A 23862-nucleotide genomic window follows, 5' to 3' on the forward strand; every position below is an offset into this window, starting at 1 on the left:
ATTGCGCTGCAGGTTTAAGCATAAAAAGAAGAGCCTCGCTAGATCAGGCCGAGCCTGCCGGACCCATCTGGGCATGAAAGCAGAGGTGCAATCCCATGCAGGAAAAAAGCCCGGTGGCACGTGGAAAACCCAACAAATACATTCCAGCGCAAATGTTCTTGGCTCAGATACAGGGAGGTATCATTTATACGGTACTTACAGTTGCCAGCCCAGAAAGGTGGGAGATGTTACGATCTCCTAGGGCAGATGCATGATACAGAGACTGGTCAAATACAGAAGAGGAGGGAGAGAAGGGGAGGAGAGAGAAGAGGCAATTAGGGGGGGAGAAGGGGGAGGGTGCAATCAAAACATTCCTTTGCTAGTATATGTAAACATCTCCTTTTAGTGTGTGTATCTGTCGAAAGCTTATGCTACAATACAATTGGTTAGTCTTAAAGGTGCTACTGGACTCTTTTTGATTTTGCTACCACAGACTAACACGGCTAACTCCTCTGCATCTATGATCTCCTAGGGCTATCTGATGACATGAGCTGTGCCGAAACGAAGGTCTTTGAGTCCTGCGGCACCTCAAACGGCAACAAGATCTCCCGGGCATGAGCTTTCGAGAGTATTTACAGAAGGGAGGTCTGATTCCAGAGCTCATACTCCGAGCACCTTTCTGGCCTGTATGTGGAAACGAGGGTTGCCGCCTTCAAAGGGCCGCTAAAGTTCTTTCTGATTTTGCTGCAAAAGGCTCACGGGGCTCTGCCGCTGGAATTGTAGTCCGGAGCTACCCAGCATAGGACTGCGTTGGGTAAACCCCTCCAGTAACGGGCGCGAAAGACCCTCGGGGTTTACATTGACAGCTCGAGAGGCGTCCCCCGTCCCAAAACCACTGCAGCTTCTGAGCAACTCCTGGGCAGACGATTTTAATTTTAACTTTACGATGAAGAATCGTTGCTGCGCTGTCGAAGAACGAGCTAAAAATTAAACTGGGTGTGTGGTTCGGGGCGGGGGGGGGGGGCGGATACAGCCTGCAGGTACTTAGGAAAGGAAAACGGGGGGGGGAGTGGAGCGCCTGGATCGCGGGGAGTTATGGGACCGACGTGATTGCGTCATACGACGCGCCGGCGGGGTCCAGTCGCGGGCGGGTGTGAGGGCTTGTGTGTGTGAGGCGGAGGGCCTTCTCGGCCGGTCATGGCCCATCGCTACCTGTGGTTGTCGCGGGGCTGCTGTCGCCGGTCCCCCGGCAGGTTCCGCGGAGCGCAACAGCAGCAAGCCCAGTGGAGCCGAGGCCTGACGGCGCCTTCGCCCTGCCTAAGGCTGGTGAGTGACATCCGGGCAAGGACGGCCCGGGGGGCTCTCGGTCACCGCCCCGGGTCGCAGGAAGGGATTAACGGGCCGCCCGAGTGCGCGGCGAGCTGCTCGAGAAAGCCCTGGGGAGTGCCTTTGAGGTGGGCGTCAGTGGCTCCGCTAAAGGGTAAATTCACAGCTCGGAAGAGGCGTATCGTTGGCGTTTGCTTTGCAACGCTGGAAGCAGGTCGCGTCCCTTACCGTAATGATGGAAGCAGCCCCGGAAGGGAAACGCGTGCTCCGCTTTCCGTTTTTCCGGTGGTGAGGTTGAGAGCGGTGCTGGGCTGAGGCCGCCTCGTGAACCAGGGAAGTGATGGGAATTCTTTCCAGGCTCTTCGTGGTGCCGCCTGCTGTGTTGTTTCCCTAGTGTGTGAACAAATGGGAGGCTGAAGTGAGCGAAGGGGTTGTTATTGCAGGTTAACTGATGGAGTAAGTTTATTATATTTGTCATTTATAACCTGTCTTTCTCACTGAGGCTCACACACAGTGTGAGATTAGTACAGTCAATTTCAAGGACATTTCCATAAATAATGCCATAGGGTAAATAAACACAATTTACAAAGATATAGTATTAGTAAAAAACCATACAGAGTTGAAGAAATGTTGAAACGGGACATAAGCAATTCTAGGGCTGACATTAAACCACATGATGCACAAGTAGCTCATATGAGCACATATTTAATACAACAGGTAGTACATAAAAACATAGTGGTGAAGACTATGGTCCATACTGAGGGAAAGAAAACAGCTTCTCTTTCTTTGTTAGCCGTATGTGTCAGGTCTCTTTTTGGAAGTTACATGCAGCATTCCCAGGCCTACTATGAAGGGACCTCTAGTAGAAGTCTGATCAGCTGGGATTCTTGCAGAGGATGCTGGACCTTTTTCTGACCCTGCAAACACCATGTGTTCTTAACAGTATATACCCAAAATCACAGCACAGTGATCTTTAGTTTGTCTTAACCATTAAGAGGCCCTGAGTAGGTTTTGCATTTTATGATTATGCTGTGTTGGAAGATCAGTGCTAATTCCTGAGAAGACTGAAAGATGACACAGTGTGATGCGGTGGTTAGAGTGGTAGAGTAGGATCTAGGAGGCCCAGGTGTCATGAATCTCATTGAATGACCTTGGGCCAGTATCTCATACATGCTTTCAGCCTAAGTTGTCTCTTAGGATTGTGGTACTGTATGCTGTCCTGAGCTCCTTGGTTGGAACGGTGCTATATAAATGTACTCAATAAAGATGGGTGGTGCTACAAAATGGGTTCTTGCATCCTATTAGTGTGAAGACAAGACTACAGTCATTATTTCATTAAATAACAAGTCTTTAACTGTACACCAATAAGTCTTGCAATTACATTGCCTTGTGCCAGACCCCCATACTGCAAGCTTGAGCTGTATGTCTTGCTAGCTGCTCAGACACCGAGTGGGCACTGGTCCAGAAATAATCTTGTAAATAATAAGTAATAATGAAATCCAATTTCTTAGTTTTTTCTGTCCTATAAAGTGTTGTATAATCAGGATTTTCTGTGTATACCTTAAGTTTTCCCAAACTAATAGATGACTTTGTTTTATTAATTTTGAATATTTGATTTCAAGCCCTAATGTGAGTCTAGGACTTTAGGTTAGTATGTAACTAATGGTAACAGGCAGGCTTAGTCTTATAGTGATTATTCTTAATTTTTCAGCTTCATAATCATGTTGCCACCCAGATTCCTACAAATAGAAACAGTGTCCTTGTAAATATAATTGCTGCTTACAGACGGCTCTTCTCTCAACCTCCAAAAGGTAATTATTACTGTCTGGTAAGGCTGTAGAGAGGCTCATAGAATACTGGACCCTATTATTGTGCAGTTGCTGCTGTTGATAACAAGAATTGTAGTACAGACTAATTCTGGATAGATTATAGAAAACTATGTACTTCCTTTTACACAAAGTGATTAATGGTTGGTGTGTATTTTGCCTTATCTGCTATAACTTCACATTGTAATTGTTACAGGTACCTAATACCATAGAGCAACGAGGGAGACCTGGAAATTAATTAACTGAAATCAGTGGGTCTTATGTACGATGTTTTTAGGATAAGGTGTAAAGAATCAAGTCTTCCTGGATCTGCCTGTGAACGTAGTTCAACTGATTAAGAGCAGGTAGAGTGCTTACAGTGCCTGGCTGCCACAAGTACCTTGCTCCCACTTTGTGCCAAGTATGTTGGCTGCCAAGTGCTGGTTGATGTCTTTTAAAGACCTAAATGGCTTAGGTCCAGCATACCTCCACAGGCCACCTCCATCCATAGGCTGGCCAAGGAAGTCTAACCCTCTTAGAGAAATCCAATCCATAGGAATCCACTTGAGGGTTTTCTTTAAAGCTCCCACACTCTTTGGAATTTTCTTCCCTCGTGTTGTGAATGTGCCTTTCTTTAGAGGCCTTTGGTATCAGTTTGAAATTTTGTGGAAGACCTTTTTAAGTTAAGTCTTGAGCTTGTAAGTTTTTAACAGCTTATTATATATTTTCAGTGTTTTGTGTGGGTTTAATATTGTATGCTGCCTTGAACATTTATTTGTAAATAGCCAAGGTGTAACTGATTTAAATAAGCAACATTTGGGTCCAGTAACACTTCAAAGACCATCTAGATTTGCTGGGTATGAGCTTTTGAGAATCAAAGCTCTCTCTTGAAATACTCTAGGAATCTAGTTGATCTTTAAAGTGCTACTGGACCTGAATCTTGCTCTTCTACTGGAGGCCAACATGGCTACCCATCTGAAATGGTCTAAGTAAGTAATTAAAAGCCACTGTCATACACTGACTTATTTTTTACTTTTTTGTCTTAGAAAATGACTTCTTCTGTCCTGTGCAGCTGCATGTATGGAGGCTGAGAGAAGAATTTTAAAACGATGATACAAATATGTTTCTCTTCTGCCCGCTAGCGTTACCCATGGCAAGGCTTTACTGTTCCAAGAAACATACTGTATAGATGGCTTTTACCATTTCCTTTTTCTTCCCTCTTAACAGGATTTGAAAAATACTTTCCCAATGGGAAAAAAGCTAATGAAACAAAAGTATCAAATGGAGAGACAAAAGGTACAAGGAAGGTTTTTAATTTATGGCTTGAAATCAGTGGGCGTAGACTGAAGTAACTCTACTTAGCATTTCACTGTTAGACTCCCAATCCCATTCCTATCTATGACAGTGGATATTAATTGTATTGGAGAACACGATCATGAAAAAGACCATTTGTTCTGTGTGGGTGGCTTACATTTTATAGCAACCATGTTACTTTTTAGGTATAGCAAGGGTATGGTTCCAATCTGAAATCATTAGATTCAGCTTTTGAGTTCTCTCTCAGATGTTTATATACTTAGGATGAAAAATCTGAAGTGACTGCCCCCCCCCCTTTACATTCCTAGCCTTGTTTATCTTTTGAAGTTGATTGCCGATAACGTGTGTGGTCTGAAGCAAAGAACTGAATGTTCTATGTTCTTCATGACAGCTAAATAGGAAGGGTGACAAGGGAAGGACATACACAGAACTTGCTTCTTGAAATGATGCTATTCATGCTCCTAGCATAGTAACAATTGCTCGTATCTTAGTAATGTCCTTGATGACTAGGTAAATAGGTCAAAATATAGACATGAGCAGGTAACATTTATCCAAGGAAAAACTGATTGTAATCTAAGCAGAAATCTGGATATGGTTGTGATTCTCTGAGTTCCTTAAAACCTCAGCTGTAAGCATTTTACAGCAGAATGGCTTTCTCAGAGTATATTGTGATCTGAAGAGGTTTGTGTGCAAATCTTAAGTCCTGTTCTAAGCACTCAAAAGCTGACATAATAGCTTTTAGTAATACAAACCTTAACTTTTTTATATGTGCTTTTCGTAAGTGCACAGAGGGCTTCCCATATACTACCTGAATACCACATGACAGACATCAGATCTTTAAAAATGTTGGTTTCCTTAGAGATTCTGGCCAAGTCTTTATTTGTATAGAGGAGCTTCTAGTTCAAAGCTCATCCTGGTAATCAGATGCTTTAAGATTAGATTGTTATAAAGTTCTGCTGGAAATGGTTGCCTCACATCTAGTTTCCTCCTATAAATTTTATTTTCTTAACTCATGTTGTGACATCATAGTATTCTGTGTTTCCACGTCCTCTGTAATCAGCAGACTGAGATGTGGGATCCTGTGAAAATGCTTAAGTTCATATGACTTGACTTTTTACCTGATGTTGTGGAGAGAAATTGAATGTTGAGCAGCTATTTTTGTAGGCAGAGAACTCTTATGTTCTCTGAAATTATAGGAATGACAGAATCAGCGATACAAAGGAATTATAGAACCTTACCTGTTTTTTTTCTTTTTTAGATGTAAAGCCAAATAATTCCCAAAGGCCTGGGAGTGGAGGAGGTGGAGGTGGTGGTGGTGGTGGAGGGAAAAAAGGTGGCAAGAAGGAAGATACTGGCTGGTGGTCCAGATTACAAAAGGTCAGGGTGAGGGGCCGATGGTGGCTGGGTTAGTGGTGGTCAGCTGGTGGTATTCTGCATTGGTATTCTGTAATGCAAACATTAAAAATATTTTTAATTCATAGCTTTCTTTAAAGCTAAATTGTGCCAATAGAGCGAGCATGAAATTCTTGGGTTCTAAGTATTGATTATTACCTGGTATGAAACCTGTGATCATTTTAGTTAATTATTCTGAGAAAATTCATAGTAGAAATGCTACTCAATCAATCTCCTTCAGTTACTTTAAAACAGGTTACATCAAGTATGTTGTTTAGCAGTATATTGTGGTCTAGCGTGCTCTTGGCTAAGCAAGCATCCCTATTCATTTTGGCATAATATGTAGCACAGCACATGTATTCCTTACTTTGGCTATCCCTCCTCCCATCTTCCAGTGCCCCATCTGAATCTGTACAGTGAATTATATTGCTTATGACCCTCAGCTGAATTAAATATAAAAATACTATATAAAATAGAAAAATGCAAATATAAAGATAGTCCTATATTTTCCTTGCATATGCAATTCCATGATTATTAGATGACTTTCTTTGAGTTAACTGTACATTTTCTCTTTACTAGACTTAGGAAGGGTGTCTGTTTACATGAGTGAGCTTACAAGGCCAAAGATTCCAAAGCAAAAGAAAAACAGCTCACTTGCAGCTGTCTCTGAAACTTACTGGGTGTTCAGCAATTGTAGTATTGCTAGCTGTGTTTGCAAAGGGAGAATGATTGCGAGTGCATATGTATGTGTGTTCGTAAAGCAGAAATACAGGCTGAAGACCAAGGTTACAACACTCTGGCCCTAGAACAGTTTGTTCAACTCCAGTTGTGACACACATGATGTGCTAGGTAGCTTCTCCATGACGTCAAGCATCTCCCTCCCTCTAGCCAGCACTGCAAGATAAGCGGAACTGACCCTGAAGCAGCAGCAATGGTTGGAGCCCAGTGAACCTGCCCTCAACCAATATGGCTGTCACCAAGGAACTGTTGGTACCAAGCAAGAACTGGGCACATCTGCACCTGGAGCCAGAGAGGAAAGGGCAGATAGAGGTGAAGAAAAGTCAGTGAAGGGCTCATGATAACCATGTTGTTATCCACCGACTAAAGGAGGAGGCGAAGACGGGCCAGGGCAGAGTTCTGCTTTCCATCAATGGAGCTCCCTGCTCAAGCAGTCCTTGCATGCGACGAGGCCTGGCCAGCCTAGGGTGAGTGTGAGTGAGACTATTAGAATGCATATGTAGGTTCAAAAATGCTTTCAGTTAAAAGGATGCTTGCCCAGAACTCTCCTGTTTCCTGCTGATACAGGGGTCGCAGCCCAGCTTCCTGTCCAAGGGTCAGATCGATCCTTGGATTAGACAGCAAACAGGCCACAGGTGCAGTTTTGTACCTGACAAGTTGTCCTCTGAATAGAAGTGATAAGGGAAGGGCTTGTTGGTAGGCTATTTTAAAGTTATCCCTTTGTTTCTTTTAATTATAAATCTGCAAATCAACCATCTTATGTAAGAATATCTCACCCTACTCCAATATTTCTTTTTTTTCCTTATAGGGAGACTTTCCCTGGGATGACAAAGAATTTAGTTTCTATGTTATGGGCAGTTCTATTTTCTGGGCAGCTGTTACATGCTACATTTTCTTTAGGAACACTGGGAGAGAAATCACATGGAAAGACTTTGTCAACAGCTATCTTTCCAAAGGTGTGGTAAGTACCACAGGAGACTTTGCGTCTGGGGAAGATTGTTGTGGATGAGTGGAGGCTGACAAAAATTACAATCTAGTAGAAACTAGGAAAAAAGTCAGTTTCATGAATGCAGTGGTTGCTGCTTGGACCCGTGTTCAGCTGCCCATAGGGATCCATTGAGCTGCAAGCATTTGACAGAAAGTTGTGTAATATCACAGTCATAAGGCAGGAAGAAGAGGAGCCAGAGTTGTGACTTCTGATGTCATGGCCGTGAGTAGCAAAGTAAGAACCGGTGACAGGAGAAACAAGCGATATACTGTTCTGTTTCAAGGAATAAGCTGTAATGAGGACTGGAGCACCATTGTGCTTCTCCTCTCAGCTTGTATAGAAAGAGATAAGGAAGATGTACTCTTACTTTTTATGCATGTGTGCTAGCTAGGGTTTCCTGGTTGAGCCTGGCAAACAGAGAGAGGGCTAGGCGTGGAGACAAGAGGGTGTGCATTTAATGTCATACATCAGTTTTGCATACTGCTAGAAAAGGTTTTCCTCACAAAATTGCACATTGGTCTAGCAAATGCAAATTCTGCTATAAAAACAAGAAGAATGGCCCTAGTTTTATGAAACTGCCCAAGACATTTCAGGCTCCACAGTGTTGTTTTAGAGACAGTCTACCTTTTCAGCTTCTTCAAGAGTGGGGGGTAGGTGGGAGCAGGTTCATTTTCCTTGTTATCTTGTATATGGACAGGAAGCCTGCGGCTCCTTCTCCAAGATGTGAGGCTGTTTTCTAAAAGAAAAATGGAACCAGCACTTTTGAGTCTTTTCCTCTTGCTTTTGTTATTGATTGCTGCACTAATGTGAAGAGATAAAAACCCACAGATTGCAACTCACATGGGTTATGAAGCCCGACTTACTGGCTTGCCATTTGCCATTGCTTTTTGGAAAACCTGTTAGTGCTAGGCTTGCCAGGCCTCCTGCTATAACAGTGTTTCAGTGTTGCTGAGTATATGTAACCAAGTGTAAAGACATTACAGTATCCTGTCTTAAAACAATTGACTGCCTGATGGGTACTCAGCATGAGGGGGGTCTTGGAGCACAATAGTCCTGTTGGAATAAACCCCCCCTGTCCCCCACCCCCACCCACACACACACTTTTCATTATATTGCAGTTTTTGCCCAACTTTGACCTACACTGTAGTCCTCCATTGGTTGGTTTTTGTCAGGATCATTCAGCCTTCCAGTTTTCAAAGTTGTGTAGTAGGCCAGCAGAGGAGTGCAGATAGGAACGCCATTTAAATCTTTACCGTGTACCTCTGAAAGGGCAGCACTAATATGAATGTTTTGCTGCTGTGATCCTGGCTTAGATACGTGCATGTCGGCAGCTGTTCATAATTTCTTTTGTCTTCACAGGTGGACAAGCTAGAAGTGGTTAACAAACGCTTTGTCAGAGTGGTCTTTACCCCAGGAAAGTCTCCTATTGATGGGGTAAATTGTATTTTTTTATTTGGCTAAATGTATTAAATGGGGTGAACCATTTATGTCTGTAAGCATACTTTAAAAATATTAAATAGAATTCTGACTTTTAAGGCTTGAACAGAAACAAGTATATTTCCAGAATATACAGAATTTTCTGTATGTTTCATAACTTTGAAACTTTTATACTCTGATGCAGCTAATAGTCAACAGAGTAGTAACTGTAATTTGGGGCAGGGGATTGTATCTGCTGTAAGTGTAGTTTTTGAATTTGTTTTTAAAATTTGGGAAGGTTGAATGATTTCTAATGGAAACTCAGTTTGGTGAAAACTGAAGGCTCTGAAATATTCTAAGTTCACTTTTTTGGGAGTAAACACCAACTAAATCAGTGAGACTTATTCCCGAGAAAGCATCCATAGGTTGGTCTGTAGACTACAGCTATTTCTTTTGATGCTTCCTTATCGAGAGCCGGTTTGGTGTGGTGGTGAGAGTGACGGACCAGGGTGACCAGGGTTCTGTTCCCCACTTTGCTGTGGAAACTCACTCGGTGACCTCGGACCAGTCACTCTCAGCATAACCTACTTCACAGGATACGTTGTGAGAAAAAAATGGAGGAGAGGAGAATGATGCAAGCTGCTTTTGGTCCCTGTTGGGGGGGAAAGGGCAGGGGTATAAATGAAGTGAAAACAAAAACAATAACATAAATTGACCCTCCTCTTGCTTTGTTCTGTTATTTAAGCATTGTTTTAAAGTTGGTTTTTAATGTTTGTAGCTGTTTGCCACTTTGAGAGTCCAAATTGTGTGGAAAGGCGGGATGAAAAAAAACAAGAAAATAAATAACTAGAAACTAGCCCGATACTTCACTACTTTAACAGCATGTTTTGTTATGTACAACCAAAAGCTTAGAATTTTAAAAGCAATTTTAATTATAAAAATTTTCAAGGTTCTTGAGTTATTGTTAACTGGAAGAGTATATCTAAACATACATACATACAGGAAACACTAAAACATTTTAAACTATTTGACCATACTTGATTTTACAAGCAATGTAAATAGTGTACCACTGAACCAAGGCATTACTTTTGGCCAAATGTCTTGTGGCAGTCTGGCTGTGTATTGTGATGAACTGGGTGCTTAATGAATACCTTTTTCACTGTCTTACTGAGTTCAGTTTAAAACTGAAATGGAGGCACCATAAATTGTTTTCCTCTCACTTTTTACAGCAGTATGTCTGGTTTAATATTGGAAGTGTGGACACTTTTGAGCGGAATTTGGAAACTGCACAACTAGAGCTAGGGATAGAAAGGGAGAACAGATTGCCTGTGGTGTATTCGGCAGAGAGTGATGGGTAAGACTTGGAAACAATGAGAATTGTGATGGCATTTATTGTGTATTGTTTTTGTTCATGCTATTTGGCAGTTCTGCTGTCTTGGAAAATCTCCGTTTGGTAGACTAAATCACAAATAATTGTGCCATTGCACAAGCAGCTCCTCCTCAAACAGCATCAAGAAACAGCCACTAGACTGGCATAACTTGACAGCAAAGGTAAATGGATGCCTCTGAGCAGCTGCTTCTGCTATTTAGCAGTAGTTTCTAAAGTGTTGTTATAGCTATTATGCATTAAATAGACTTTTTTTTCTACTGCCCTTCTACTTCCTCTTTTTTTAAAAAAACTTAAAAAAAAAACCTTTGAAGCTTCGCTAACTGCTTTTAAATCTTTCATCAGTATCAAAAGCAGTTTGCTGTGAAGCATTTGGGAGTAAGGTGCAATCCAAGAAAAACATGTCTGAAGACATCTGAGACTCATAGCTGTACTTTCATGGTTCCTTGGTAGCTGGGCCAGTGTCTTCCTAAAACTGGCCAATCTTGAGTTTTCTGTTTCAACAAGACTTGCAAATTCTCATCCTTGCAAGTTCTCATCCTGGAGCTTCATGAGGACAAAAAGGGAGAGTTAGGACCTGTCGTCTACAGGGATGCCAAAATATTGGCTTGGCTTACTAGCAACTGCCTACTTGTGTTTCACCCAAACCACCCTCCCCATGTCCTCTGGCATGAGGAAGAAGCAAGAATAGCTCTTGTTTATTGCAGGTGCCTGCCATGATTCTTCTCCAAGCCTTAGTGCAAATGACTTAAAACTCTCCATTTCTTCCTTGAGCCTTCTTTGCCAGAAGATTTGAGAGAGCGGCAGGGTCCTGTCTCACTTGCATTAAGACCCAGGGGAGATAAACAGCAGACCCTTCTCCAAACTGAGGGTGGGGGGGGGAAGTGTGCTGTTGGTCATCTCCCTTGCCAGAAGCCATGGATCAGTCACCTCTGACATTTGGGAGATAGGTGCCTTTTAAAAAGACTTTTATAATGAATGATACCTTTTCAGTTTTATTCTTGCAAAAGCTTTTGTTATTTATAGAACTCAGAATTGTAGCAAACATCTAAATTTTTAAAAATATACACCAGACCCAGAAAAGGCTGAATTCTTGAAATGTGATAGAAATTAACGTTGTGCATATTGTTTCTTGAAGCAAACAGCAAGACAGGCCTTTAAAAGATCCTATGAACTCTTTATTATGAAAAGCTTTGTATGTAGTAGTAGTAGTGCAGTGTATTTTCAGTACTACAGTCACACTTCCCTGGGCCAGTTGCTCATACAGCATCTTTGTGCTTTTGCTTTTCTCTTTGTTTCTCAGTGGAATGTTATGAAACAACCTGTTCCTAACTACTGGCATTTACCCCTGTTTTTAGCTCATTTCTTCTAAGTATGTTGCCAACCGTGCTTATAGTTAGCTTCTTGCTGTACATGTTAAGAAGAGGACCTGCTGGAATGGGCCGAACAGGACGGGGAATGGGTGGACTCTTCAGTGTGGGTGAAACAACAGCAAAAGTCCTAAAGGATGAAATTGATATAAAGTTTAAAGACGTAGCTGGCTGTGAGGAGGCTAAACTAGAAATAATGGAATTTGTTAACTTCCTGAAAAATCCAAAGCAATATGAAGATCTTGGAGCAAAGATCCCAAAGGTAAGAACTCTCAAGGAGTTGGGTCCAACCAATTTTTCTAGTGCTGAAAAAGGACTAGTCATGAGACCTACATGTTCAAAAGCCGTATGGAACGGGGGCTGTAATAAGATGGGGAATTAGGTGAGACTGAGTGAAAAACCTAGCTGGATCCAACTCAAGCAGTTTATTGACCATCACATACAAAGCTCTTCTCGTGGCCTTGGATCACCTCTCCCCCTAAGCTCTTCCTGACCACTTTACTCATTGAGCAGGGCCTTCTGCAGGTGCCACCTTGCAAATGGGCAAACTGACTGTACACATGGCATTCTCTGTGCAGCCTCCACCTTATGGGATGAAGTCAGGGAGGCTCCCACTCTCCTAGTTTCTGCAAACCATACAAAACAATTAGGGCTTTTTGACACAGGTAATAGGGCTTCACTGTAACAAAATAGTTCCAAAACATGTTCGGGTAAAGGATTAGAGACTGTGTAATATGAGGCTGTGTACAGTTCATACTGCCTTTTGCTGTAAGTAGAATATACTATGTGATTTTTACATCGTTTAATGTGTCACATAAATACTTACGCTTTGCTTCAGCTCTGTTTCAAATTTCAGGTTTGTTCCAGATTTCTACAATCCAAATCCTATTGCAAAGTTCATTGGATGTCCCATCCTGTTGATTGTATTGACTTTGTGTAATCTGCCTTGAGCCCCAGTGAGAAAAGCAGGCTATAAATAACATAAATAAATAAATGAGGAGAACAGGATTAACTTATTAATATTGTTATGAAGCTTATTTTATTGATATATTTTTGGGCTGGAGATCCGTTTTCTGAATTAGTAACTTCCATTTTAGTGATCCTTTCTACTACTTACTACATTTAATCTAAACTCAGAAAGATTATTTTTCACATGCCCATAGGAAGATGTCCAATCCTTTTGCAGAATCATAAGAACTGACTTGATATTTGTTGATTTATGAACATTTATAAGCTACTTTTCATCGTGATTCAAAGTGGTTCTTGTAGGTATAAAAACAAAAAAAAATTAATATTGAAAACACTTTAAAAGCACCCATTGAAAACTCTCAAAAGTATCATGGTAAAAGACTGGAAACTAATCTTGGCTATTAGAAGCCAACTGAAACGGGTTTTTTTTCATATCCTTGTTGAACTCTTTGCAAAGAAGACCAGACAGGTTTCTTGTGGAAGGGCAGAACTCCTTCCAGAACTCCTATATCAGTTTTCTTTGGTACACCTTGTAAAGTTCAGTTGATCTCTTTTGTTTCTGTTTTGAATAAAATGGAGGCAGAAGTTCCCCTTATCCACACATTTATACAAAATAGAAATTAAAATAATTTGGCTTAGATCTAAACTTGCTCTCCCACTGGTACAGAAATTTTCCCCCTTCTGGTGTTTATCATGCCCTCAGCAGACACCTGCCCCACCCATCATACCCCATGTCCTTGTCAAGTGTCTCCCAATTCTCATTAGCGGCTTTCAGGGGATTTGGTATGTTGGGGGCATGGGTGAATGTGAACTCCACTTTTTTGGCTCAACTCTACATTATAAGTGAGCTAATAATTAGATTATCTTTCCCTTGAAGACCATAGTAATTATCAGGCAAAGTCTATGTAGATGTAGTACATTTAAACTCTGTTATGTGGTTCTCATAAAACATTTACTTTATCCACATTCCAGGTTGAAATGACATTCAAAAAGGCCTCACAATCTTGAAATGTTCTTTTTAAGCAAAATACTTTGTTTTTAGTTAAGTGAAACACAAGATTGGTATATTTCAGAATAAATCTATTTTAAGATCTTTATAATTTAAAATTAATTTTTCCCTCTTTCAGGGAGCCATTTTGACAGGACCTCCAGGCACTGGGAAAACTCTTCTAGCTAAAGCTACAGCTGGAGAAGCCAATGTTCCTTTTATTACAGTCAATGGATCTGAATTCTTAGAGATGTTTGTCGGTGTGGGTCCAGCTAGAGTAAGTATATGGCCTTGCTTGGTTATTGCAGTGTCTGTTGTTAAAGGACACTGACAAGGTTGGTAGGCCAAAAAAAGGGTTATGCGTTAATTGCTCAACTTGTATATGTTCATATTAATTATGCCTAGACCCCTGAGCTGGATAGCCCAGATAAGCCTGATCTTGGAAGCTAAGCAGAGACAGCTTTGGTTAGTAATTGGATGGGAGACCTTCAAAGAAGTCCAGGGTTGCAGAGGCAGGCAATGACAAACCAGCTCTGTTAGTCTCTTTCCAGGAAAACCCCACTAGGAGTCATCATGCGTCAGTTATGACTAGGTAGCACACTCCACCACCATCAATTATGCCTAGAAGCTATTTTAATTAAGAACCATCAGTTACACTACACTCAGTTACTAAGAAAACTTATTGCCTTAGAGCTCTACCTCTGATTATATTGTGGTCTGCTATTTTTTTTTTGTTTGGACTAATATTTGGTCATGACAGAGGTATTAAAGTGTAATCTAAACTTAGCAACTGAAATTTTTTTTGGAAGGCTGGATTTATTCATCCCTAGCATGTTAACAACACTTATGCAGGCCTGAGAGCTGAAAGTCTGCAAAATGCTGTTATTGGGAATGTAGTATTTCATTCTTATTGATATAGCCAGTTTTAGTGAAGATGCATTTTATTGTTTCTCTTTCTCTGTGCCAAATTATTGTGTGCTGTAAAATATGTCTTGCTGTAAACCTTTTCTTTTAGGAGTTTGGCATGTACTCTATATGATAAAAGGCTGTAATTCATATTCTGTTCTGATGTGTGTCTTAGGAAAGCAGGACATAACATTTTTTAGTACAGGAAGTGTTAGGAGAGTTCGGTCTGATAAACAGGAACAGTAAACTGAGTGTTTGTGATCTGAGCTCAAGATATAAAGTAAACCAAGCGATTTAACACTAACATCATTTGTTTGCTGGCATTCTTTGTCTGTAAAAGTATATAATATGTGCAGGAAATATCTGAGAACACTTACAACAACTCTTCAGCTGCCTGTGCTGGCTTGTATTACAAACAAAACATACCGTTAACTTTTAGATGCTATTAATTTTTTTAGATATACATCTGTATTTGCTTTCATAACAGAGATCCTATTTTATAGGACAGTTAACTTACCATTCATAAAATAGCCTGCTTTAAAGTGAGATAACAGTAGTTTAGTGAAGGCCACACAGTGAAGGCCACTACAAGCGTGTCTTCGCTCTTCCATGTAGAAAAAAGTTGTGTACATAATACCAAGAAAACTAGATACACGTGTAATCCACATGTATGGCAATATATATTATGTTTGTGCATGCTTGCCTACAGATGTGTAGGACATCTGGTCTTGGATTTGTGGCAGAAATGGGAGTTGAATCAAAATTTCTTCTATCTACATCTAACTTTTTACTTTGGGCTTCACCATAAAACATTTATGTCAGGCTGTTGTTATAGATTTAAAAACATGGTTTTGATACTTCCCAGTGTCTTCTAGAGCTTTTAAGATGCCAATATTCAGTTTATTTCATAATCAGCATGTTGTCTAGAATATAATTTTTCTAATAGTTATGCAAATAACCTCACTGCTATACATATCTGAAGAACATGCTATACATACCTGAATACCATGAATATAGCTTTGTGGTATATTCCTTTGTTTAGGGAAACGAGGAGCATGGCATTACATGATTGAAAATACTTTGTTTCCTTTTAAGGTTCGTGATTTATTTGCTCTGGCTCGTAAAAATGCCCCTTGCATTCTCTTCATTGATGAAATAGATGCAGTAGGAAGGAAGAGAGGACGAGGTAACTTTGGAGGGCAAAGTGAACAAGAAAATACACTCAACCAACTACTCGTTGAAATGGATGGTAACTATTTCGTTTTTAAACTTTTTTGTGCATACCACCACATGTATATTATAGCAATACCCCAGCTATAAACAAATTATCTGGAAATAGCTCTGATATTGGTGCAACCAAGTAAGTTGTGGGGTTCACAGTGAAAGGCTGTAATGAAGAGCTGTGGAATGTGAAGACATTGTTAAACACTCTGTAGAGAAGTAAAGAAGCTTCGCCAGGTATTATGATCAGTACTATCAAATCAGCCTTCTGATTGCTATTTCTGATGCTTCCTCAATGCAGCAAAATGTTTTTAATTTTCTGTTCATTTGAAATAAGATATTCTAAAAATTTTGATGAAATTATAAAGTTGTCTTCCTTTTTAGTTAATTGAGTAACTTAAGGTGAAACTTAAGAATAAAATGTCTCCATTCCAGACTTCTGCATCCTTCTAAAAACACTTCTGAGGGTCAATAAACCCTCGGGAGAGGAATGAGATGTGGCATGAGAGGCTGATGAGGGAAGAGTAGAAATTCCCCCAAACCCCCACCCCTTGACATGAGTAAACATGCAGGTTTGGATGGAAACGAATATAATTTTTTTTCTTGGCAAACATATAAAAATGTACTTCTTATTCTGGGGAAAACATTGCATGTGCTCATAGCAGCTGTACCTTTAAATAATTGTGTTTGTTTTTTATTCCATTCATAGGGTTTAATACTACAACAAATGTAGTTATTCTAGCAGGGACCAACAGACCAGATATCCTAGACCCTGCACTCATGAGACCAGGACGGTTTGATAGGCAGATCTTTATTGGTAAGCTACCCCCTATACTGGCTAGAAAGTTTTATTATTTCATATTTATATTCCACCCTTCCTGTGAGAGGGTTGGAGTGGAGTACGTAAGGGTTATCCCATTTAAGCTGTGAGGCAGATGAACTGGAGAGTGCCGAAAGTCACACAGCACACTTCATGGGAAGCATGTTTAAACTGGTTTTAACTCCAGTTTATTTATTTTATTTATTTATTTATTCAATTTATATACCGCCCATCGCCAGGGGCTCTGGGCGGTGAACAGTTAAAATCGATAAAAACAAAAACTAAAATCAATATACAAATAATAAAACAAATTAACAAGGTGCAGTGGTGGGGAGAACCCTCCCCCACCCCAAAGGTGGGAGGCCGACATGGCACCGCCCCCTTCAATCACCGAATGCCTGGCGGAACAGCTCTGTCTTACAGGCCCGGCGGAACGATAATATGTCCCTCTGGGCCCGGGTTTCCATTGACAGAGCGTTCCACCAGGCTGGGGCCAGGACTGAAAAGGCCCTGGCCCTGGTTGAAGCGAGGTGGGCTTCCTTAGGGCTGGGGACCACAAGTAAATATTTATTCGCTGATCGAAGCGATCTCCGGGGAACGTACAGGGAGAGGCGGTCCCGAAGATATGCTGGTCCCAACCCGCTCAGGGCTTTAAAGGTAAGAACCAACACTTTGAACCCGATTCGGAATTCAACCGGAAGCCAGTGCAGCTGGCGCAGGACAGGTGTGATGTGTGACTGGTAAGGTATACCAGTCAGGACCCGTGCCGCCGCATTCTGGACCAGTTGTAGTTTCTGGATCAGGCCCAGGGGTAGCCCAGCGTAGAGTGAGTTACAGTAATCTAGCCTGGAGGTGACTGTTGCATGGATCACTGTAGCCACTGTAGCCAGGTCCTGCAGATGCAGTTGCTGCAGATTAGTAAAAAGTGTAAACACATGGAGCATTTTTCTTAAACAGTAGATTTAAAGATAAATATTTTTTCTTTTAAACTCTTTAAGGGCCACCAGATATAAAAGGAAGAGCATCTATTTTCAAAGTTCACCTTAGGCCCCTGAAGTTGGATAGTAGCTTGGATAAAGATAATTTAGCTCGAAAACTTGCATCTCTAACGCCTGGATTTTCAGGTAGGTGGTCTTTAAAACCATAATTATTTCTGAATTGATATATAACATTATTCATTGGCATCCCATGAGACAGAGGTGATATAGTGGACTCTAATCTTTATTGTTCTCCAGTTTCTTTTTAAAAAGGCAGTATTGTACACAGGCTACCCAAAAGAAAAAAAATAGTTCTCTGCCCTCTGCCAAGCAGCTGCACTGGCTTCTAAGCAGTTCAGGGGGAGGTCCACGTCAATATTTCCAGCTCCAGTCTGTTTGCTGTCTCCAGGGCTGGTCAGAATTGAGTGCCACAAGCTAGCTGACTGCCTCAGGGCAGCAAAGAGTTTCTGACCTTATAGTGTTTCACTTGTTTTATCTCCATCTGAGTGTTTGTCCCAGTGGGAGGTTTCAGATCCACCATGCAAATTAATCTTATACTTCTCTGTATGCTCCCTTTCCACATAAAAAGTGTGCTGGGCACAACTGCTGCTTCCTATTTCAACCATTAAGCTTTGAGCTCCTAAAAGAGCACTATGCTGCTTTATTTTCCAGGGTAGAAGGAATGGTAGGGTGCTGTTGCCACACTTGTCTCCTGGCCCTTTATGGCTGTGAGAGGAAGTCATGATTTCAGGCTATACTGGAGGTCCATTGCAAGCTCACTTAAGAGTAGGAAGGATGGGATAGTGCCATGTCTCTCTCTCTTTTCCCAAGTATGAATCACTGGTAGATTTTCTACCTTACGAAAGAATACTGTAGTATCCTAGAGGAGGGCTTGTCACTCACGCAGCAAATTTTACATGCCACTGCCAAATAAATGAATTGTGCTGTTTCTAAAGGAACACAAAAATAGCTTTGGCCTTGATCTGAAGGACACTATTTTTCATTCTGAGGCTTCTATTTTAAAATACAGTAGCCTGGATCCAGCGGTCTGTTCTAGTAGCATTGCACACCCAAAGGGATTCTGACTTTCCTTTCTCAAGCTGAAGCCCTCTATGCTATGTGACAAATCTCTTTTGAATTGGAGGGCGGTTTCTTAAGTAATTTATTAAGTGGCATGGGAATCTGCTGTTCAAAGGATGGACCTAAAGAAATGCTCAATCTCAGTACATTTAAGCTGGCAATCTCTCAATGCTGGGTAATTAAACAGAATCAGTTACTTTAGCATAGTACACGAATATCAACAGATATGTAAGAGCTGCTGCTACAAAGAAATACTACCAGTATTAGAATTTTCTGCACTAGAATGTTAACTGTATTGGAAAATCCAAAATTATTCCCATAGTGGTGAGTGATAAACATTATAATTGGAAATAGTGCTAATAGTCCTCTCTTGTTTGGTTTTAGGTGCAGATATAGCTAATGTATGCAACGAAGCAGCTTTGATTGCTGCAAGACATCTTTCAGATGCCATAAACCAAAAACACTTTGAGCAAGCAATTGAACGAGTGATAGGAGGTGAGAGAATAACCCCCTGGTATTACATTACCAGCAGTGTTGGCAATATATTCTTTTAAAGCTCCTTGTTTCTAAATGACTTTGCTCTGTATTGAAGTAAGAGTTTGAAAAGGTGTCTTCTGCTTTGACTTGCAGTCCATTTATCAAGGGATGGTAGAAAGAAAAAGGGGCACTATCATTAATAACTAAAAACCGTGTTTTGGTTTCCTTTTTGACAGTATAATGCATGAGGACCAGAATCCCAAAGAGAAACAAAAATGTCCATTGACTTGGCAGCTATAGGATGTGCACCCAAGGTAGTTAAGTGGTATGTGTGTGAAATACAATTTTTTTTTTAATCAAAGGCTTGGAAAAGAAAACACAAGTACTGCAGCCAGAGGAGAAAAAGACTGTGGCATATCATGAAGCTGGTCATGCAGTTGCTGGATGGTTTCTGGAACATGCTGATCCGCTTCTGAAGGTAGGTTGATTAGCAAAGCAGGCAGGCATTACATAAGAAAGAGCCTCTTGTGTCAGAAGATGGGTCCTCGTGCCAATAGAACATTTCATTGTTAGCTACACAGAGTGTTATGACAGTCCATCTAGTCCCTTTAGCCATCTTAATGGTCCTACATCAATATGTTGGTAATTGAAAGAAATTCTAATGTACAAATCAGAATAGCAGTCTATCAGAGTGCATAAATAACCAGAAACATGCAATTTGAACCTTTGATTGCTGCATCCAAGGATGTGTTTGGGATAATTTCTGAATCATGAGGCAACACAAACACATAAGGAATCTAAACAAAAGTGATGTTCCACCAGTTGGGATTAGTGAAGTGTTTGATTACATGTGTGTGTGGAGTTGGGAGGAGATGATCTGGCACATGCTCATAGAGGTAAGCCAAGATGCCTGCAAAGGTGCGTGCACAGCTGCATTCTAATTCAGTACTTGTGTGACAAGTATATGCAGAATTTGTGGTGCTTTCAACCACTGCAGCTGTGTCACTGGGAGCTTACTTCAGGAGAAGGAGATCTCCATTCAGTTCCCTGACCTTGAACCAATCTAGTACTACTTTTCCTACACTTACCGTGCTAATGAGAATAGCATTTGAGGAGAACAGTGTATTCTCCTGTTTCAGTGTTCCTGTAGATAGAACAGTAACGTTGCTTCTTTGCCCGTGATAGCCATTTTGAACCAGAGGAAAGAGTACTGTGACTTCTCATGTACCTGTGCGAAATCAGATTAAAATTTTAATCGAACTTTGCAGCAGAGATATTCTGCCTAACTAGATCCCTGAACAGCTTCTCTTAATATTTTCAAAAACTTGATGTACCGAGACATTGACTCTTGTGATGATTTTCAAAAGTGCTCTTGATCTACTTTAAGAGTAGGTAATTATAAGCAGTTGTGGTTAGTTCTAGCCATTTCTTACTTGCTTGTGTCTCTGGGAATAATCATAATGTGAAAGCAAAGATCTGTCTTTCGTTAGGATCTCCTTATTTGCTAGGATCTCTTTTTTATTTCCTCTCTGGTACAAGGTATCTATTATTCCACGTGGCAAAGGATTGGGTTATGCTCAGTACTTGCCTAAAGAACAGTATCTGTACACCAAGGAGCAGCTGCTTGACAGAATGTGCATGACTTTAGGAGGGCGCGTGTCAGAACAAATCTTCTTTGGCAGAATCACAACAGGAGCCCAAGATGATCTAAGGAAAGTTACTCAGAGTGCATATGCTCAGGTTTGTTTTTCTTCTGTGAGCCTTTATTTTTGCTTTTGCTGTATATTTATGGTTATACATTGTATACTATATGCATCTTGTATTTTTGGTCCTTAATGTACACCTTCAATTATAAATCTCCTAAAAAAATTGAAAATGTTGGTGTTTATAGAAGATTTGGGGTGGAGATTTGCTTTGTTTGAATTATAGCACTTTTAGTATAAGGAGTGTGTTATAATTTTTGCTGCTTTTACTTAAATACTGTTCATATTTAATACTCAAGGAGTGTATTACTCAATTAACAAAGTATAAAAGTAATGCACGTGTTTTAGAGGGTAACTATGAACATTGACTTGAAGAGGTGTGTAGAGAAAATAATTTTAATGATTCTCAAGCAAACATGTATACAATGTTGTCAATTGTGTGGATGTACGCGTGCACGCTGTCTAGTCGCTTCCAACTTATGGCGACCCTATGAATGAATTACCTCCAAAATGTCCTGTCATTGACAGCCTTGCTCAGATCTTGCAAACTGAAGGGCATGGCTTCTCTTAGTAAGTCAATCCATCTGGTCTTCCTCTTTTCCTATTGCTGTCAACTTTTCCTAGCATCGTCTTTTCTAATGATTCTTGTCTTCTCATGATGTGAACAAAATATAGTAATGTTATCTGCTAAAACTAAATAATTAAAGCTGTGGTAAGAGTCATGCAGGGCATCAGTCATAGCATGGTACAGTTTTGTAAAAAATAAAATGTATAATATGTCTACTATACTGTTGGCCCCTCAGATTGTTCAGTTTGGCATGAATGAGAAAGTTGGCCAGATCTCATTTGACCTTCCCCGGCAAGGAGACATGGTGTTAGAGAAACCATACAGTGAGGCAACGGCAAGATTAATAGATGATGAAGTGCGAAAGCTTATTAACACAGCTTATGAGCAGACATTAAGCCTTCTGACTGAAAAGAAAGCAGAAGTGGAAAAGGTATGTGCAGACTCCTTGCTTATATAAATTGTTAAAATATTGTTGCTTTTAGGCCTTCTTTTACCTAATGCGTTCAGAAGTAATGGTTGTAATTCATGCACACCTCTGCTGCCCTAATTTTTTTTCTGCAAAAACCAACATTTCCCACCTACTTCACTGGGGAAAGCATGCATGTAATGGAGATGAATGTCCAGCTCTAGATGGTGGGACATTTCCTTACCCTCAGAAAGCAAATGGTATTTATTTATTTATTTATTTGATTTTCATATTGTTTCTCTTCAGTTAAGAGCTGGAAATAGTGTGGATTTGAGGTTTCTGGAGACTGGAAACAAGATAATGCGTATTCCATATAACCTTCCCAGGAATATTTGTAGTAATGGTCTTCCTACTAACTGGTACTCAGAATTTGTCTTGATGACTGGCATTGCAAATGTTCAGTGGTTGTGATAGTAGCTCCTGGTAGTCTATTGTTCTTGATTCTGTTACCTAAGCATACCCAGATGAAATGTCAAAGGCCACATGATTCTTCATCTGTCATGCAAAAAAGCCAAATAAAGAGGAACATAATTATGTGTGATATGACTTGTTTTAGGTTGCTTTACGACTTCTGGAGAAAGAGGTTTTGGATAAGAGTGATATGATTGAACTGCTTGGTCCTAGACCATTTGCTGAAAAATCTACTTACGAAGAATTTGTTGAAGGCACAGGTAGCTTAGATGAAGACACTTCACTTCCAGAAGGCCTTAAAGACTGGAACAAAGATCGTGAGAAAGACAAAGAGGAGACAACAGATGAACAGATTGCCAGACAGATCACAGGAGACATGCCATTTTAGTGTTTAAATGTGTCAGTGGGAAAACTGGTACTTTTGTTGTGCACTGAAATGGAACAGTAAACACTTCCCAGAGACTGTCCCCCTGCTTATGGCAATGAGCAAATTAGCAGTGGTGGAATGAAGAGAGAATCTTTTTAAAGCTGAGGAATATCCCAATTTTATTGGAAGCCACATCCTGCACATTGAGAGAAAGAGGAGACCTTCCAGCTAGTGGGTATATGCTGAACCCCCTTCCAGATTTATATCCAAATTGTGTTAACACTTGCCCATTAACAGACATATTTAAACTGACATGGAATAAAAGGCAGTCAAGGATTTTGGGAAAGTCTACAAGAGTTAAGCCTCCTTTGTCAAATACAAGTTGTTAGCATGCAAGATGAGCATTGTATGACCTTTATCAAGAGGGCCATGTAATTTATGGAAAGCTCTGTTCTGCAGAAACATCAATTTTCATTCACTAGCTATTTAATTTTAGCCTTTCACCTTGCTGTCTGTAACAATTATGCCAATAACTGTCATGCATATTGGCAATGAAACTGGAAGCCTGCTAAAGAGCTGTTGTCATTTAGGGTCTGTGGCTACAATATAATGTAAGACCTAATTTTAATAAAGTTGTTTTCTACAGGGTTCTGTAAGATATTGAATACATGAATGTATTGTTTTTGTAAATATTATTTGAAAACAATAAAATCAGTACACTGCACTTTGGACAGGTTCTCATATCTTAAAATATTTGTGTAATAAGTTATGAGTAAATATTACTACAGCTATTTCATTTACTTGCCTACACTGCACCCACCTTTGCTGAAAGCGTTGTGGGGCTTGTCATCAATCCTCCACTACTTCAGTATGCTGACAAATTAGAATTTAAGGAGTACCCAAAGTGACCAAAGCAAAATCAGGCAATGATTACATTAAAGATGGAAGAGCAATGCTGGCACCTACAGATAGTAAATGGTCATACCGAATAAGCTAGATGTTTGAATTGGGTTAACAGGTCAGAAGTTTGTTTGCCCCTTGCAGTGGACTGGGGCCTGAAACTTGGTAAAAATTGAATGAAACTGAAGATGTGCAAGATATAGTATGAAGCAAAGATGTGCAAAATGCTCATTAGTCAAATGCATTTCACTTTTTTGCTTGCATACATGTACCTGCCATGAAACCTTGGTAAGT

At 40.4% G+C, this 23862-nt stretch overlaps 1 protein-coding gene across 2 annotated transcripts; it reads left to right on the plus strand.

Annotated features, from left to right (window-relative positions):
• Positions 1–1098: 1098 nt before the first annotated feature.
• Positions 1099–23316, plus strand: AFG3L2 (AFG3 like matrix AAA peptidase subunit 2). 2 transcript variants are annotated; one of them, XM_054984878.1, is made up of 17 exons: positions 1099–1305; positions 3017–3116; positions 4338–4406; positions 5683–5801; positions 7363–7515; positions 8902–8976; positions 10188–10312; positions 11704–11977; positions 13812–13949; positions 15674–15827; positions 16509–16616; positions 17618–17743; positions 19061–19171; positions 19516–19631; positions 20693–20893; positions 21660–21854; positions 22447–23316. In XM_054984878.1, the coding sequence occupies exons 1-17, from the start codon at positions 1177–1179 to the stop codon at positions 22687–22689; spliced, it is 2436 nt and encodes an 811-aa protein (XP_054840853.1). In that variant the 5' UTR covers positions 1099–1176; the 3' UTR covers positions 22690–23316. The 2 variants fall into 2 exon arrangements, with proteins under 2 accessions (XP_054840853.1, XP_054840854.1); XM_054984879.1 differs by lacking the exons at positions 1099–1305; positions 3017–3116; positions 4338–4406 and adding an exon at positions 6705–7021 and having other exon boundaries at positions 5751–5801.
• The last annotated feature ends 546 nt before the right edge of the window (positions 23317–23862 follow it).

The sequence above is a fragment of the Eublepharis macularius genome, chromosome 7, assembly GCF_028583425.1.
Source record: "Eublepharis macularius isolate TG4126 chromosome 7, MPM_Emac_v1.0, whole genome shotgun sequence".
Lineage (NCBI taxonomy): Eukaryota > Metazoa > Chordata > Lepidosauria > Squamata > Eublepharidae > Eublepharis > Eublepharis macularius.